The following is a 15,232-nucleotide window of genomic DNA, read 5'->3' as shown; positions in this document are numbered from 1 at the left end:
ATCACTAATGTGGAGCCCAGCACTGTTTGCCTGGCCAGTTGAAGCTGAAGTGGCCATGTCTTGTCCTTGGGGCCGTACGATCCCTTCACACACCATGCACTTTTCTTGGCTACTGGTGTCCTCTTGTGATGCTGATAAGCTGGCAGTGTGATCACTCACAAAGGTGGGGAAGCATTGAGTCCTGGAATGCCTGCTAGTTTGTATTTAGTCTAGGGGTTGCTGCTGTGTGTCTCTGTGGCCGGTGGCTGAATGCTGTCTCATTTTGTTTCCTTGAGGTGCTTTATCACACTGAGGTGGCCTATGACCCAGAAGGAATCCTAGGGACCATCAACTCCATCGTGACTGCATTTTTAGGAGTTCAGGTACTTGTTCATTTCATTAGGATGCACTTTTCTGACAGTTTATGAGCACTGACTCATCATAAATTCAAAAACTTTCACTAAAATAAAATAATTAGAAGCAAGCATATCTTCTATGCAACAGAACTGATAAATTAATGTTCAGTAGATTGTGTAAAACTGGAAGTTGCTAAAATTTAACACATTCAAATAATTGGGTGTAATTGTTAAATCACTCCTCCCAGTATTTTTATTTATATGGTTTACATTAGCACCACTGTTTGGGTAATCTATCCACACAATGCTGATGGAGTGTGCAGTGTTTGAGTATTGGTGATGTTGGGACATCCCCATGTCGCTGGTCACATTGATTTCACGCACACAAGTCTTCGTCTGCCTGTGCTGTTAAAACACTGAGCCTGGGTAATTTACAAAGAGCAGAAGTGCGTTCCTGTTCTGGAGGCGGGGCGGTCCCGGGGCAGGAGCTGGCAGGTTGGCTTCATGAGGCTCTGTCCCTGCTTCCAAGATGGCGGCCTGAACTGTGCATCTTCTGGAGTTGACACACGGTGTGTCCTCACGTGGTGGCAGGCAGAGGGCGGAGACTCAACTTGCTGCCACAAGCCTTATTAAAAACACATTGGGGCGCTGGATTCTGTCCCGGTTGCCCCTCTTCCAGGCCAGCTCTCTGCTGTGGCCCGGGAAGGCAGTGGAGGATGGCCCAAGTGCTTGGGCCCTGCACCCGCATGGAAGACCAGGAGAAGCACCTGGCTCCTGGCTTCGGATCAGCGTGGTATGCCAGCTGCAGCGGCCATTGGGGGTGAACCAATGGAAAAGGAAGACCTTTCTCTGTCTCTCTCTCCCCCTGTCCACTCCATCTCTCAGAAAACAAACAAACAAACAAACAAACAAAAAAACAACACATTGAATCCACCCTACCGCTCAGAGAGCCCAGCTTCTAAGGCTGTCACTTGGTGACCAGGTTTCAAGATGGGAGTTCTGGACTACGCATAGCACCAGTACACAGTAGTACTTTTTTTAAATTATTATTACTTATTTGAGAGGTAGAGTTATAGACAGTGAGAGAGAGAGAGGCAGAGAGAAAGGTCTTCCTTCCACTGGTTCACTCCACCAGTGGCCGCTACGGCTGGCGATGTGCAGATCCGAAGCCAGGAGCCAGGTACTTCCTCCCGGCCTCCCATGTGGGTGCAGGGACCCAAGCACTTGGGCCATCCTCCACTGCCTTCCCGGGCCACAGCAGAGAGCTGGACTGGAAGAGGAGCAACCAGGACTAGAACACGGTGCCCATGTGGGATGCAGGCGCGCTGCAGGCGGAGAATTAACCAAGTGAGCCACTGCGCCGGCCCCACGCAGCAGTACTTTACACAGCTTCAGAGTGTGCTGATTTTGTGCCAAAGCCAATACAAGTTTTCCCTGGCTTAGCTCACATCTGATTTTTGTTAAAATTCTGAACAGCCTAGAATTTTCTTCTGAACGTTCTTATTGGTGTTCGAGGGGAACAGACTGGAAAGGTGAGGACTTAAAAAGTAGTGGGAATAGAACAGCCTGTGATGCTGAAAATATTCTCTACCTGTGCCACCCAAGAGGGCTGCTACTAGCCAGGGTTGCTGTTGAGTATTTGCCATGTGGCCAGTGTGACTGAGGAACCAACATTTTAATTTTCCTTAAAATTAGCTGAATTTCAAATTTTTAAAAAAGATTTATTTATTTATTTTGAAAGACAGAGTTACAGAGAGAGGCAGAGACAAAGAGAGAGAGAGGTCTTCTATCTGCTAGTTCACTCCCCAAATGGCTGCAACGGCCGGAGCTACGCCGATCCGAAGCCAGGAGCCAGGTGCTTCCTCCTGGTCTCCCACGTGGGTGCAGGGGCCCAAGGACTTGGGCCATCCTCCACTGCCTTCCCGGGCCATAGCAGAGAGCTGGCCTGGAAGAGGAACAGCTGGGACTAGAACCAGCGCCCATATGGGATGCCGGTGCTTCAGGCCAGGGCTTTAATCTGTTGCTCCACAGCTCCGGCCCCTCAAATTATTTTGTGTTTTTAGTTTTAAAAATGTTTTCATATTTGAGGGGCAAATAGAGAAAGAGACACAGAGAGAGTTCCTGTCTACTGGTTCTCTCCACAAATGCTAGCAATGGCCAGGGCTGGCTGGGCCAAAGCTGGGAGCCCAGAACTCAACCCAGGTCTTTCAAGCTGCAGTCAGGAGCCAGGGTGTCCAATGTGGGATACAGGCGTCTGAACTGCTAGGCTAAGTGCCTATCTCTGATTTTAAATTTATTTATTTATTTTTTTAAATGATTTATTTATTTATTTGAAAGGCAGAAGCAGACAGAGAGGGAGGTCTTCTATCTGCTGGTTCACTCCCCTAAATGGTCATAATTGTCCAGAGCTGGGCCAGTCCGAAGCCAGGAGCCAGGAGCTTCTTCCAGGTCTCCCACATGGGTGCAGGGGCCCAAGGACTTGGGCCATCCTCCACTGCTCTCCCAGGCCATAGCAGAGAGCTGGATCAGAAGTAGAATAGCCAGGACTTGAACTAGCACCCATATGGGATGCCGGCACTGCAGGCGGTGGCCTTACTCGCTACGCCATAGCACCAACCCCCTATTTTTTTTTTTTTTTTTTTTTGACAGGCAGAGTGGACAGTAAGAGAGAGAGAGACAGAGAGAAAGGTCTTCCTTTGCCGTTGGTTCACCCTCCAGTGGCCGCCGTGGCCGGCACACCGCGCTGATCCGAAAGCAGAAGCCAGGTACTTATCCTGGTCTCCCATGGGGTGCAGGGCCCGAGCACTTGGGCCATCCTCCACTGCACTGCCGGACCATAGCAGAGAGCTGGCCTGGAAGAGGGGCAACCGGGACAGAATCCGGCGCCCTGACCGGGACTAGAACCCAGTGAGCTGGCGCCGCTAGGTGGAGGATTAGCCTGTTGAGCCATGGTGCCGGCCTATTTTTGTTCTTTAAAATATATTTTTATGTCAGCTGGATTCAGTTTGCCAATACTTTTTAAAGATTCATGTATTTGAGGCCGGCGCCGCGGCTCACTAGGCTAATCCTCCGCCTTGCGGCGCCGGCACACCAGGTTCTAGTCCCGGTCGGGGCACCGATCCTGTCCCGGTTGCCCCTCTTCCAGGCCAGCTCTCTGCTGTGGCCCGGGAGTGCAGTGGAGGATGGCCCAAGTGCTTGGGCCCTGCACCCCATGGGAGACCAGGATAAGCCCCTGGCTCCTGCCATCAGATCAGCGCAGTGCGCCGGCCGCAGCGCGCCTACCGCGGCGGCCATTGGAGGGTGAACCAACGGCAAAAGGAAGACCTTTCTCTCTGTCTCTCTCTCTCACTGTCCACTCTGCCTGTCAAAAAAAAAAAAAAAAAGATGCATGTATTTGGCCGGCGCCATGGCTTAACAGGCTAATCCTCTGCCTTGTGGCGCCGGCACACCAGGTTCTAGTCCCGGTTGGGGTGCCAGATTCTATCCCAGTTGCCCCTCTTCCAGGCCAGCTCTCTGCTATGTCCCAGGAAGGCAGTGGAGGATGGCCCAAGTGCTTGGGCCCTGCACCCCAAGGAGACCAGGAGAAGCACCTGGCTCCTGGCTTCGGATCAGCACAATGCGCCGGCCGCAGCGGCCATTGGAGGGTGAACCAATGGCAAAAAGAAAGACCTTTCTCTCTGTCTCTCTCTCACTATCCACTCTGCCTGTCAAAAAAAAAAAAAAAAAAAATTTATGTATTTATTTGTTTCGTTTTAAAGTCAAAGTGAGAGTCAGAGAGATTGATCTTTTATTCATTGATTCACCCCTCAAACAACCACAACTGTCAGGCTTGGGCCAAGTCCAAGGCAGGAGTCACAAACTCCATCCTGATCTCCCATGTAAGTGGCAGGAACCCACATCTTGGGCCATCTTCTGCTGCCTTCCCAAGTGCATTTGCAGGGAGCTGAAGTGGAAGTGGAGCAGCCGGGACTTGAATCGGCACTCCAGTATGGGATGCTGGCATTGCAAAGGGTAGCTTAGTCCACTGCACCACAATGCTGGACCCTGATTTTAAACTTAAATAGTCAGATGTGGTGAGTGGTTCCTGTATTGGATAGTGTACATCTAAACTGTATGTATTTTGGTCATGAACTAATTTTAAGTTAGAAATTACTGTCTTTATCTGTATAGCACTTTATATAGGAATACTTCAGAAAGTTCATGGAAAAATTCAGTTAAAAGTAAGAGTTTAGTTTGGTGCAGAAGTAATTTTGAAATCTGTGCCTAGTTTTTTCCTAATATGCCTTTTTTCGATGGCATGAGAAAATTTCTCTGCACTAAAACAAATACCCTTAGTTCCGCGTTCTGATAAACATTTTGAAGTCACCTCACCTTGTACTTTGTCACACACTCTTTGACCTCCTGTGTGTGCTCCCTGGAGCAAACGCAGAGAGGAAGAGGACGGAGGTGGAGCCCCACTGCCTGGAGAGGAGTCCAGCCCTGCCACTGGATACCTACAGGCACGTTGCTTGGCCTCTCTGTGTTCCAGTAGCCTCCTTCTGGAAGATTAATTCTAAAGACAAAATCAATGAATTCGTATAGAGTTCTGAGAACTGGCACACAGACAAAGCTAAAAAATTTTTAAAACTATTATTAGAAATCATTAGTAACACTTGCTAATCCTATGAGCTTTCAAAACTTCACTTCTCGTTTTGGAGGGGTTTCATGCAAAATCCCACTTAACTGCTTTAAACTGTTTCCCGGGCCCGGTTCCACTCTGTCCCTGCCCCTCTGCCACAGTGCTGCCTGCTGGGCCCTCGGGGAGGCCAGCCTGAGCTGGTCCTTTGTCACTTTGGGGGAAGCTTTCCTTGGCTCCCCATGATGTGTGGGAGAAGCCACTCTAAAGAAAAACTCGAAGAGTGATGTTGAATGTTTCCACCACAGAGAAGTGTTAAATGTTCAAGCAGATACATCTGCTTACCTTGATTAGATGTCAGATAGCGTGTGCATGCATAAAACAGCACATGCAACCCCAGAAGTATGTACAACTTCTGTATGTCAGTTGAAATAAAAACTTTGCAAAAGCATAAAAAGAGAGGTATAGCGTAGACAATTCTTGGTCACATTGGTATTTCTTTTCCAGGCAGGGAAAATTCTGCTGTTTTACAAGGACCAGACCAAAAGCATCCTGATTAGATTCACAGCTTGGAGTTGCATTCTAGTAAGTATCCAATGTTCCTCACTGAAACTCTGCTCCACACATGCACACACACACACACACACGCATTTTTAAAAAATTTTTAATTTATTGGGGCTGTTGTGGCACAGCAGGTTAAGTCACTGCCTGTGACACTGCATCCCATATGAGCGCTGGCTCAAATCCCAGCTGTTCCACTTCCAATTCAGCTCCCTGCTGATGGCCTGGGAAAGCAGCAGAAGATGGCCCAAGTACTTGGACCCCTGCCATTCATGTGGGAGACCCGGATAGAGTTCTAGGCTCCTGGCTTTGGCATGGTCCAGCCCTGGCTGTTGGGGCCTTGGAGAATGATCCAGTGGATGGAAGATTCTGTCTCTACATCTACCCTCTCTCTGTCTATAGCTCTGCCTTTCAAATAAATACATAAATCTTAAAAAAAAAAAAAAAAAAAGATTGAGAGGCAGAGGCAGAGAGAGAGAGAGAGAGGTCTTCTACCTGCCGGCTCACTCCCCAAATGGCTGCAATGGCTGGAGCTGAACTGACCCGAAGCCAGGAGCTTCTTCTGGGTCTCCCATGTGAGTGCAGGGGCCCAAGGACTTGAGCCATCCTCCACTGCTTTCCCAGGCTATAGCAGAGAGCTGGATCAGAAGTTCAGCAGCCAGGACTCGAACCAGTGCTCTTATGGCATGCTGGTGTTGGAAGGTTAACCTGCTGTGCCACAATGCTGGCACTGAGGTTTATTTTTCTTAGGATATATGTCTGAAAGTAGAATAGTGTTTGCCATCAGTTAGCCAGAAATGCTTGAAAAAAGGCGTGAAGCATAGATATTGCATGGGAAGTCTTACCAGAATCACCAGGCTAATAATGTTAGGTTTGCAAACATCAACTTCCAGATTTATATTGAAAAAGTAAGTGTAATGTTGAGCGTTACTTATTTTACCCCTGATACTGCAATATTATTTCCTCTAAAGAGTCACTGTAATTTATCAATTAGTTTACTTTCAACCCAGAAAAATGCCAAAAAGATATTTTTGAACAGCTTTAGTTATACATCTTAAAAATAGCTTTCCAGTTACAAGAGTAAAGTTGAAGCTTATTTTTCAGTTTTGAAACAGTTGTTTTTTGAGATTAGAATATAAATGTTAACATCCTTCTCCTCCTTGTTATAGGGGCTTATTTCTGTCGCTTTGACGAAAATATCTGAAAACGAAGGCTTTATTCCAATAAACAAAAACCTCTGGTAGGTATGGAAATGTGTCACCTCAGCGCTGGTAGGGTCTCACGTCGGGTTGGACGCACCCCTCGGGAGCACTGCAGGGCCTCTTTCTTCCCCTGCAGGTCCATCTCCTATGTCACCACCCTGAGCTCCTTTGCCTTCTTCATCCTGCTGGTCCTGTACCCCATTGTGGATGTGAAGGGATTGTGGACAGGAGCCCCGTTCTTTTATCCAGGTAAGTTGCTGGTGACCCCAACCAGTGTCGGTGGTGGTGTCCCCGTGGGCTGGCCCCGGGACCTACTGAGCATTCTCAGTGTTGGCCACTGCATGGTGGCCCAAGCTGAGGGAGAAGTAGCAGGGGCCACATTGTCCTGGGTTCCCCAGGATGCCACTGCCTGCCTGAAGCTACCCACCCCGTTTTACCCACAAAGGTTGAGGAGTCTCTGCCTGACAGGTCCTGAGCTCCACCTGTATCTTCAGGCAGCTGCAGACTGTGGAGGGTAACAGAGGACCCAGGACATCAGAAAGTTTATGGGAAGGTGGATTAGAAGATGAGTGTGTATTGGTGCAAAAATTCAGGCACAGTTTGTTCACAGTATACATTTTCTTATTTTTTAAAAGATTTTATTTATTTGAGAGGTAGAGTTATAGACAGAGAGAGGGAGAGACAGAGAAGTAGTCTTCCATCTAGTGATTCACTCCCTAAATGGCTGCAATGGCTGGGGCCGGCGCCGTGGCGCAGTAGGTTAATCTTCCACCTGTGGTACTGGCATCCCATATGGGCGCTGGTTCTAGTCCCAGCTGCTCCTCTTCCAATCCAGCTCTCTGCTATGGCCTGGGAAAGCAGTAGAAGATGGCCCAAGTGGTTGGCCCCCTGCACCCGCATGGGAGACCCAGAAGAAGCACCTGGCTCCTGGCTTAGGATTGGCAAAGCTCCAGCTGTTGTGACCATTTGAGGAGTGAACCAACAGATGGAAGACCTTTCTGTCTTTCCCTCTCACTGTCTGTAACTCTGCCTCTCAAATAAATAAAATCTTTTAAAAAATACTAGTTTTTAAAATTATGCCTTGTAAGAAATATCAAGATGTGATATCAAGACATAAGTGAAATGGGTTGGAGGCACTCTGTGTTTGGAAATGTAGGCCAGAAGGAAGACCTTTCTGTCTCTCTCTCTCTCACTCACTATCCACTCTGCCTGTCAAAAAAAAGAAAAAAGAAAAAAAAGAAAAAAAAAAGGAAGTGTTTGCCAGATAATTTCAATCACATTTTGTCTCGTTGATTCTGGTAATAATGACATTCTTTGGCCCTCATTTTCTGTCTATGAAATGTGAATTAATAATTTTGATTTTCCCTTTCAGATGTAGAAATAGTGTTGTAAAATTAGTTTCTAATAATTAAAAATCATATTTTATTTATATATATATTTATATATATATATAAGTGTGTGTATGCATAGTTATTTTTGGTAATAGCCAATAATGCAAGTGCATCCTTTTTATTTCTTCAGTAGCATAATTTCAAGAATTGAATAGATGATCAGTGGCATGTAGTTGACTTAGCAGTTAGGGTGTCTCACGTGCCTGGGTTTGATTCCCAGCTCCAGGTCTTGACTCCAGCTTCCTGCTAATGCAGATCCTGGGAGGCAGCAGTAATGGTTCCAAGCAATTGGTTTCCTATCACCCATATGGGAGACCTGGATTGAGTTCATGGTTCCTGGTATCAACCCCAGCCCAACCCTGTTGTCTGGATTTGGGGAGAGAACCAGCGGCTGGGAGCTCTTTGTCTCTGCATCTCTCTTATTCTCTCCCTGTGTCCTGAATAAAGACATAAACAGTGGAAGACCAGATGTGATCTGAAAATGTCATCTTCTGCATCTCTCCTTTAGGAATGAATTCTATACTGGTGTATGTGGGACACAAGGTGTTTGAGGACTACTTCCCCTTTCAGTGGAAGCTGCAGGACAACCAGTCGCACAGAGAGCACCTAACTCAGAACATCGTTGCCACCGCCCTCTGGATTCTCATTGCCTACGTTCTCTACAGAAAGAAGATTTTTTGGAAAATCTGATAGCCCTTGCAGAGATGTGTTGCTGGAAAACTAGTGAGCCTGCGGGAAGTATTAAAACAGGCTTTGTGAAAGGGAATATTAATCATAAAACCAACGGGACTCGTATCTCCAGGTTATCGGGAAATGATGATGAACAAGGTTACTGGGCTGTGGCTCATCAGAACTCCGCATGAGTTCTGAGACTCAGATCGTAACTGTCTCTTCGCCTTCATCTTCTACAGAACTGGCTGTATTTGTAACTGCCTTCTAAGCAGATCTCATTGAAATTTCCCAAAGGGAATTACCACGGACACTTTGCTTCTGTGATGGATACACAGCTAAGGTTCTGCACACTGCCTTTCCATGTGTACACGCATGCCAGCCACGTTGCCATTCCCGTGGGGCTGAGGATCAGCCTGCTGGATGGACTGTGTCACCATCTGGCTGAATATTTTACAGTCACGTACAGTTTCATGTTTCCAGAAGGCCAAAGTAATTTTTGTTTAAGATTTCCAAGGCTTTCATGGGTCCAAAAGATATCAGCAGCCGTTTTCTCCTTTCCCTACTTGAAAAACATAGTTGAAATATAGATGCATTATTGCTAACCAGCCTTTCTTGTAGTTGCCTGCCCGGGTACCCACCTCCGTACTTTCCTGTCGTTTATCTGCCCATCTCTGCATCTGTCTCCATCCTTCCATCCATTCACCTGTCTGACTTCTTCCTCCAGATGGCAGCCAGGGCCTCAGGGCTGTAGCTGTGGGAGAAAGGGCAGTGTGCCCTGCCTTTGCCTGTGTGCCTGCTTTGCCATCCCTGCTGTGTGCGGTGCTGGGCCAGTGCTGGGCCTGGCTGGGCTTTGTTTTCCTCATCAGTGAAACAAGAGCGAAGGTGATACCCTCTGTGTTCCCTTCCATCACGTGGATGTGTGAAATCGGGCTCATCCACAGCTTTTCTGCATCTCCAGAGAATTTTTATTACAGCAGACTCCTCAACAGAACAAGAAAAACTTTAAAACCGTCTCACTGGAGTCCGTCTTTCAAAATGGCCCTCCACGCTGGAGCCCCCCTCTCCTCCCTCCCGCTCCTGGTCGCAAACCTGCAGAGGCTGGTTCTCAGGGCGGAGCAAGGAGAACGCTGAGAAATGGCACCTTTCAAGGATGCACCATCATACGTGTGAATTTCCTGTGGGAGTGGGGCTGGGGTTATCAGAGGCAGGGCCAGGGACGAGGGGGCAGCAGAGGGGGCATCCTGGACCCTCGGGAATGGGAAGAGGAGTAGTGACAGGTGAATCCTGACTCTCTCCTTCTTCATTGCCACTGCCCTGGGCAGACAGCACAGGTGGAGATGAGGAGGACTTCCTGGTGTCCAACACCAATGACGTGAGGGAGGAGGAGGGCAGGATGTGGCTGAAGGGGACATCCTGGGGACAGCAGTAGTGGGGTGAGACCTGTCGTGGATCCATTAGGTTGTGCCCATGGGAGTCTCCGGTTCAGTCATTGCTTGGTGTTCAGAGTGTGGGAACCTCAGGAAGCTGGGGCCAAGGGGTGTGGGACTCTTTATGTAACTTTTTTTTAAAAAAGATTTATTTATTTGAAAGGCAGAGTTACAGAGAGAGAGGTAGAGACAGAGGAAGAGATCTTCCCTCCACAGGTTCACTTCTCAAATGGCCACAATGACCAGGGCTGGGCCAGGCCAAAGCCAGGAGCTTCTTCCAAGTCTCCCACGCGGGTGCAGGGGCCCAAGGACTTGGGCCATCTTCCACTGCTTCCCCAGGCTATAGCAGAGAGCTGGATTGGAAGTGGAGTAGCCGGGACCCCAACCAGCACCCATATGGGATGCCCACACTGCAGGCCAGGGCTTTAACCTGCTGCACCACACCATCGACCCCATAACTTTTAATTCAAAATGATAAGCTTACCAAGTTATTATCAAATCTGTTGACAGGAGGAATAGGAAGAAGAGGAAAGGGGTTCAGGGGCTTGACCAAGGCCCACAGGCGACAGTGCTGGCACACCTGGGTCCACGGCACACCTGGCACGGTCCTGCCTTCCCTCCTCACATGGGTCCTGAGCAGAGCAGGACCTATCCATGGGGTCAGGGGTTGAGGACCCTAACTCTGGTCCTGCCGGCCCAGGAGGGTCCATTGTGACAGGGCTGGCAGCACTCATGATGTCACTGTTGCCAAGCACCCCTCTTCCGTGTTCTGGAACAGTCAGGACACTGGGTCCCTAGGGACTGACTGGCTCAGTGTTAATGTTCTAGGTGAGAGGCACCTTCAGCAGAGATGAATGGATCTAGGACAGAGGTGAATGGGAACTGCTTTCCTCCTGTCTGGCTGTTGTGGGGACCTTCACTCCCAGGCGGGTGGCCCTGGTCTCCGGGCTGCTGATGGTGGTTATGGCTGAGCACTGAACAGTGCCTGTTGTGTGCAGACCTTGGATACGGTGGTCCTGTTCACCTGTGGGGTGACTGAGCAGTGCTTTTTGTGTGAGTCTGACTGGGAGACAGGCGCCTGGGTAGACGTGCTCAGCACTGACCTCCGCTCAGCCATCCAGGTCTGCTGGGGACACAACAGAGATGTGGGGCCCTCTGGTGGGATGGGGTGGGGGCCCCCTGCCCTCCAGCAGACAGGTACATGGTAGGATACCCTGATGCCAAGCTGGGTGAGGAGGATCTGCAGGGACCACCCATACCTAGGCCTCCCCCTGTCCCTGTCCTCTGGAAGAGTCAACCTCGGGGACCTTGGAGACTGGGTGCTGCATGCCTGGCTAAGGGAAAGAACTGGGGGACATTCCCTGTGGTCCCCCAGTGCTGTCACTGGGTCTTGTTTGGAGTGTGTCTTGCTGCTTAGACATGAAGGCCCTGAAGATGCTGTTGGTCCAAGAGCCAGGAACACATTCCCAACTGTGAGCAGGTACAGGCCAGGCTGCTGCCTGGAGGAGGAGGGTCCCAGCCTTGTGTACTGTGCTCATGGTCGTGGGGTCCTGGGCTTTTGGGGGACACAGAAGTGAGAGGGGCCACCCTCTGCAACCTCCATGTGCCTTGGCCTCTCACATGGGCCCTGCCCTGGATTGCAGATATGCAGAGAGGGGTACAGGTGGGGCCCGGGGAAGATGAGCACACAATCACCCACCCATTCTCAGATGGGCTGTGGGCCCTGCAGTGAGTCCTCCATACCCACCTCAGGGAGGTATCATTTGGGGAAACACCTCTCTTGAGGCAGAACGTGATCCCCAGGCTCAGAACTTTGCTCCAAAACCCTGTCACAGTCCAGGCCCTGGTGGAGGGTTGCCTCAGAGCTGAGTGACCCAGTGAGCCACTGGGAAGAGCCAGCAGGGACAGAGCGAGACAAAGAGCAGCTTCTGGGAGTTCAGTGCTATGGCCTCTGCCTCTGTGTGAGGGAGGAGACAGCTGAGGTCCTGTTGTGTCCCTGGTGGAGCCTGCTTTGTACGAGAGAGGTCATGGCCACGAGTGAGTGGTGCCTGCTCTGGCTTGTGGGCTGTTATCTAGCAGGTCCCTTGGAGTTCAGGGTTTCAGGCCAGTGCTGCCCTGGAGAAGGGCCCCCAGGAGCAGGTAGTGATGACAAAGGGGGCTGAGGATTTGTGTGGGACTATCTAGAGGGAACCTGTTCAGGAAGGGCTTGCAGCTGAGTGACCCACCCTGGGGTCTGGTGCTGGGAGAACCAATGGGGATGGGTGTGGAGGAACTCAGGCTTGGATTTATTCCCATATTTGTTCCAGGACAGGAGAGGATAAGATCCAGGCCTTGGATCTATTCCCATATTTGTCCCAGGGCTGAGGACAGATGGGTGAGCAAATGGGACTGACTTGAGTGCTTCTTGGATGTGTGTGAGCAGCCCTGGTTCAAACATGGATGAAGCATGTGTTGGGAGCCCTGCAGGGGTCACACTGAGCTTTCTACAGGACTCAGGGGAGAATAGGGTGCACAGTGACTATGGAGATGGTCACTGTCTTAGGGTCAGTGTTCAGTCCATGGAACAGGTAGAGTACACAGCTAGGGTGCAGAGGAGGCAGAGGGAGCAGTGGGGACCCTCCAAAGGGGGTGGACACAGGATTCCCCTTGCAGCACTGGGCAATGAGCAGGCCTGACCCCTTGGAGTCAGATTGGCAGCTGGTCACTTCTTGCTGAGGGGGCCTATGCTGACCACCACTGGGCAATCTGCCCCTTCTAAAACTGTCCTTTCTCACTTCCCAGAATGGCTGATGCTCCCTGCCCAGAAAGGAGGCCTGAATTTGAGGCCAGAGCTCCCCATGGACTGAGGGTCCCTGCCAGGCCTCCACTTCCTGTGCCCCCAGGTCACTGGCCCCTCCTGGGTATCTTCCCTTCCCTTCACAGCGTCCTGGGCTGAGTCTTGGGGCTGACTGCAGATGCAGAGGACCCTTCCCTGGCCCTACTCCAGAGGTGGACTGTGTGTGAATTGGCTCAGGTCCTCATGACTCTGCCTCCTTTGCCTTTCAGAGAAGATGCTGCCCTGTGACAGAGCCCTAGAGGAAAAGGGAGGGCCTCAGGGTGAAGAGAGGAATGGAGACATACAAAATCTATTCAATGAAATAATCACTGAAAACTTCTCCCACCTGGGGACCAATGTGGACATCCAAGTATATGTGAAATCTGAAGTATAGGATGCCCACAAGAACACAAATAGGCCTGACCAGAAAAGGGCCCCACTGTTGACACATCATAGTCAAACTCTAAAACTTACCACACAAAGTGAGAATCTAAAATTAGCAAGACAAAGGGCCATGTCATTTTTAATGAACCCTCATTAGTCCCTGGCAGATTTTTCCACAGAAACTTCACAGGCCAGGAGGGAATGGATGATATATCCCAAGTTCTGAAAGGAAATAATTGCCAACCAAAATACTTCACCCAGAAAATGTATCTTCCACAAATGGAGGAGAAAGACTTCTCAAGATAGTAAAACAGGAAACACCCATCAAGCCAGCCGTACAAAAGATACTTAAGGGAGTCCTCCAAACAGAAAAAAGGAAGAATCACCATCATGCAAACATGTAAAAAAAAAAAAAAGGTATTAAAAGCACAAAAAATCTTTAAATGACAAGATCAAGTTATTACTTGAATAAGAATGTTGAATGTAAATGGACTAAATCCACCAATTAAGGTTGGGATTCACTAATTTAGGATTATTAAAAAAAAAAAAAACAACAACCGCATGCTGCCTTTATGAAACACAGTGGTCACCACAGACTGAAAGTTAAAGGATGTGAAAAGATCCCATGCAAATGGAAACCAAAAGCTGGTAGGTGAAACCATATCGAAATAAAAAGTAATAGATTTTATGGGTCAGTACTGCGGTGCAGTGGGTTAAGCTGCTGCTTGTGATGCCAGCATCCTGTATCAGAGCAGAAAGACCTGACTGCTGCTCTGCTCCTTCTCCAACTTGCTATTAATGCAGCTAGAAAAGCAACAGCAGATGGCCCAAGTACTTGGGTCCTTGCCACACACACAGGAAGTTAGGATGGAGATCCTCATTCCTGGCCTGGTCTGGCCCAGCCTTGGCTGTTGTAGCCATTTAGGGAGTGAGCCAGCAGACAGAAGCTTGCTCTCGCTGTCCACTCTTTCTCCCTCCCTCCCTCTCTCTGTCACCCGACCTTTCAAATAAACCTTTAAAAAAAACCAGAATAGCCGGCGCCGCGGCTCACTAGGCTAATCCTCCACCTTGCGGCGGCGGCACACCGGGTTCTAGTCCCGGTCGGGGCACCGATCCTGTCCCGGTTGCCCCTCTTCCAGGCCAGCTCTCTGCTGTGGCCCGGGAGTGCAGTGGAGGATGGCCCAAGTGCTTGGGCCCTGCACCCCATGGGAGACCAGGAGAAGCACCTGGCTCCTGCCATCGGAACAGCGCGGTGCGCCGGCCGCAGCGCGCTACCGCGGCGGCCATTGGAGGGTGAACCAATGGCAAAAGGAAGACCTTTCTCTCTGTCTCTCTCTCTCACTATCCACTCTGCCTGTCAAAAAAAAACAAAAAAAAAAACAAAAAACAAACAAACAAAAAAAAAACAGAATAATAGCTTTCAAGCAAAAACTTGAAACAAATAAGGATGCAATATGATGATCAAGGGATCAATTTAGCAAGAAGGTATGACAGCTGTGAATGTAATACACTTAATGCTAGTGAAACAAGTTTTGTAAGATATTAAACCAAAGAGGAGAGATACATTCCAATACAACAATATTTGGGGACTTCTATATCCCACTTAAAAATTAAATTTACACATTTGAAGGTGCAAGATAGACACAGACAGATCTCATCCACTCTCAAAATTCCCACAACCGCTAGGGGTGTGTCATGCCAAAGCCAGGAGTGAGGAACTCAATCTGGGTTTCCCACATGGGTGTCATGTTAGGTCGTTTGCTCCAGTTGGTTTTTAAAAATTTTTTGAAAAATTTTAAAGTTAAGATGCTTAAATATAAGTATTTTTAT

General features: G+C 49.2%; 1 protein-coding gene across 1 annotated transcript in view; it reads left to right on the top strand.

Annotated features, from left to right (window-relative positions):
• Positions 1-9,789, top strand: part of HGSNAT (heparan-alpha-glucosaminide N-acetyltransferase) — a 51,513-nt gene extending 41,724 nt beyond the window's left edge. The window contains exons 14-18 of the mRNA XM_062213792.1: positions 276-362; positions 5,458-5,535; positions 6,681-6,751; positions 6,850-6,962; positions 8,613-9,789. Coding sequence (XP_062069776.1) covers positions 276-362; positions 5,458-5,535; positions 6,681-6,751; positions 6,850-6,962; positions 8,613-8,794 — 531 coding nt within the window. The 3' untranslated portion in view covers positions 8,795-9,789. The remainder of the gene's footprint in view (positions 1-275; positions 363-5,457; positions 5,536-6,680; positions 6,752-6,849; positions 6,963-8,612) is intronic.
• Positions 9,790-15,232: the final 5,443 nt, after the last annotated feature.

Source organism: Lepus europaeus, chromosome 16, assembly GCF_033115175.1.
Source record: "Lepus europaeus isolate LE1 chromosome 16, mLepTim1.pri, whole genome shotgun sequence".
Classification (NCBI taxonomy): Eukaryota; Metazoa; Chordata; class Mammalia; order Lagomorpha; family Leporidae; genus Lepus; species Lepus europaeus.
The sequence above is the reverse complement of the archived record's forward strand: the minus strand, read 5'-3'. Positions and strand labels throughout refer to the sequence as shown.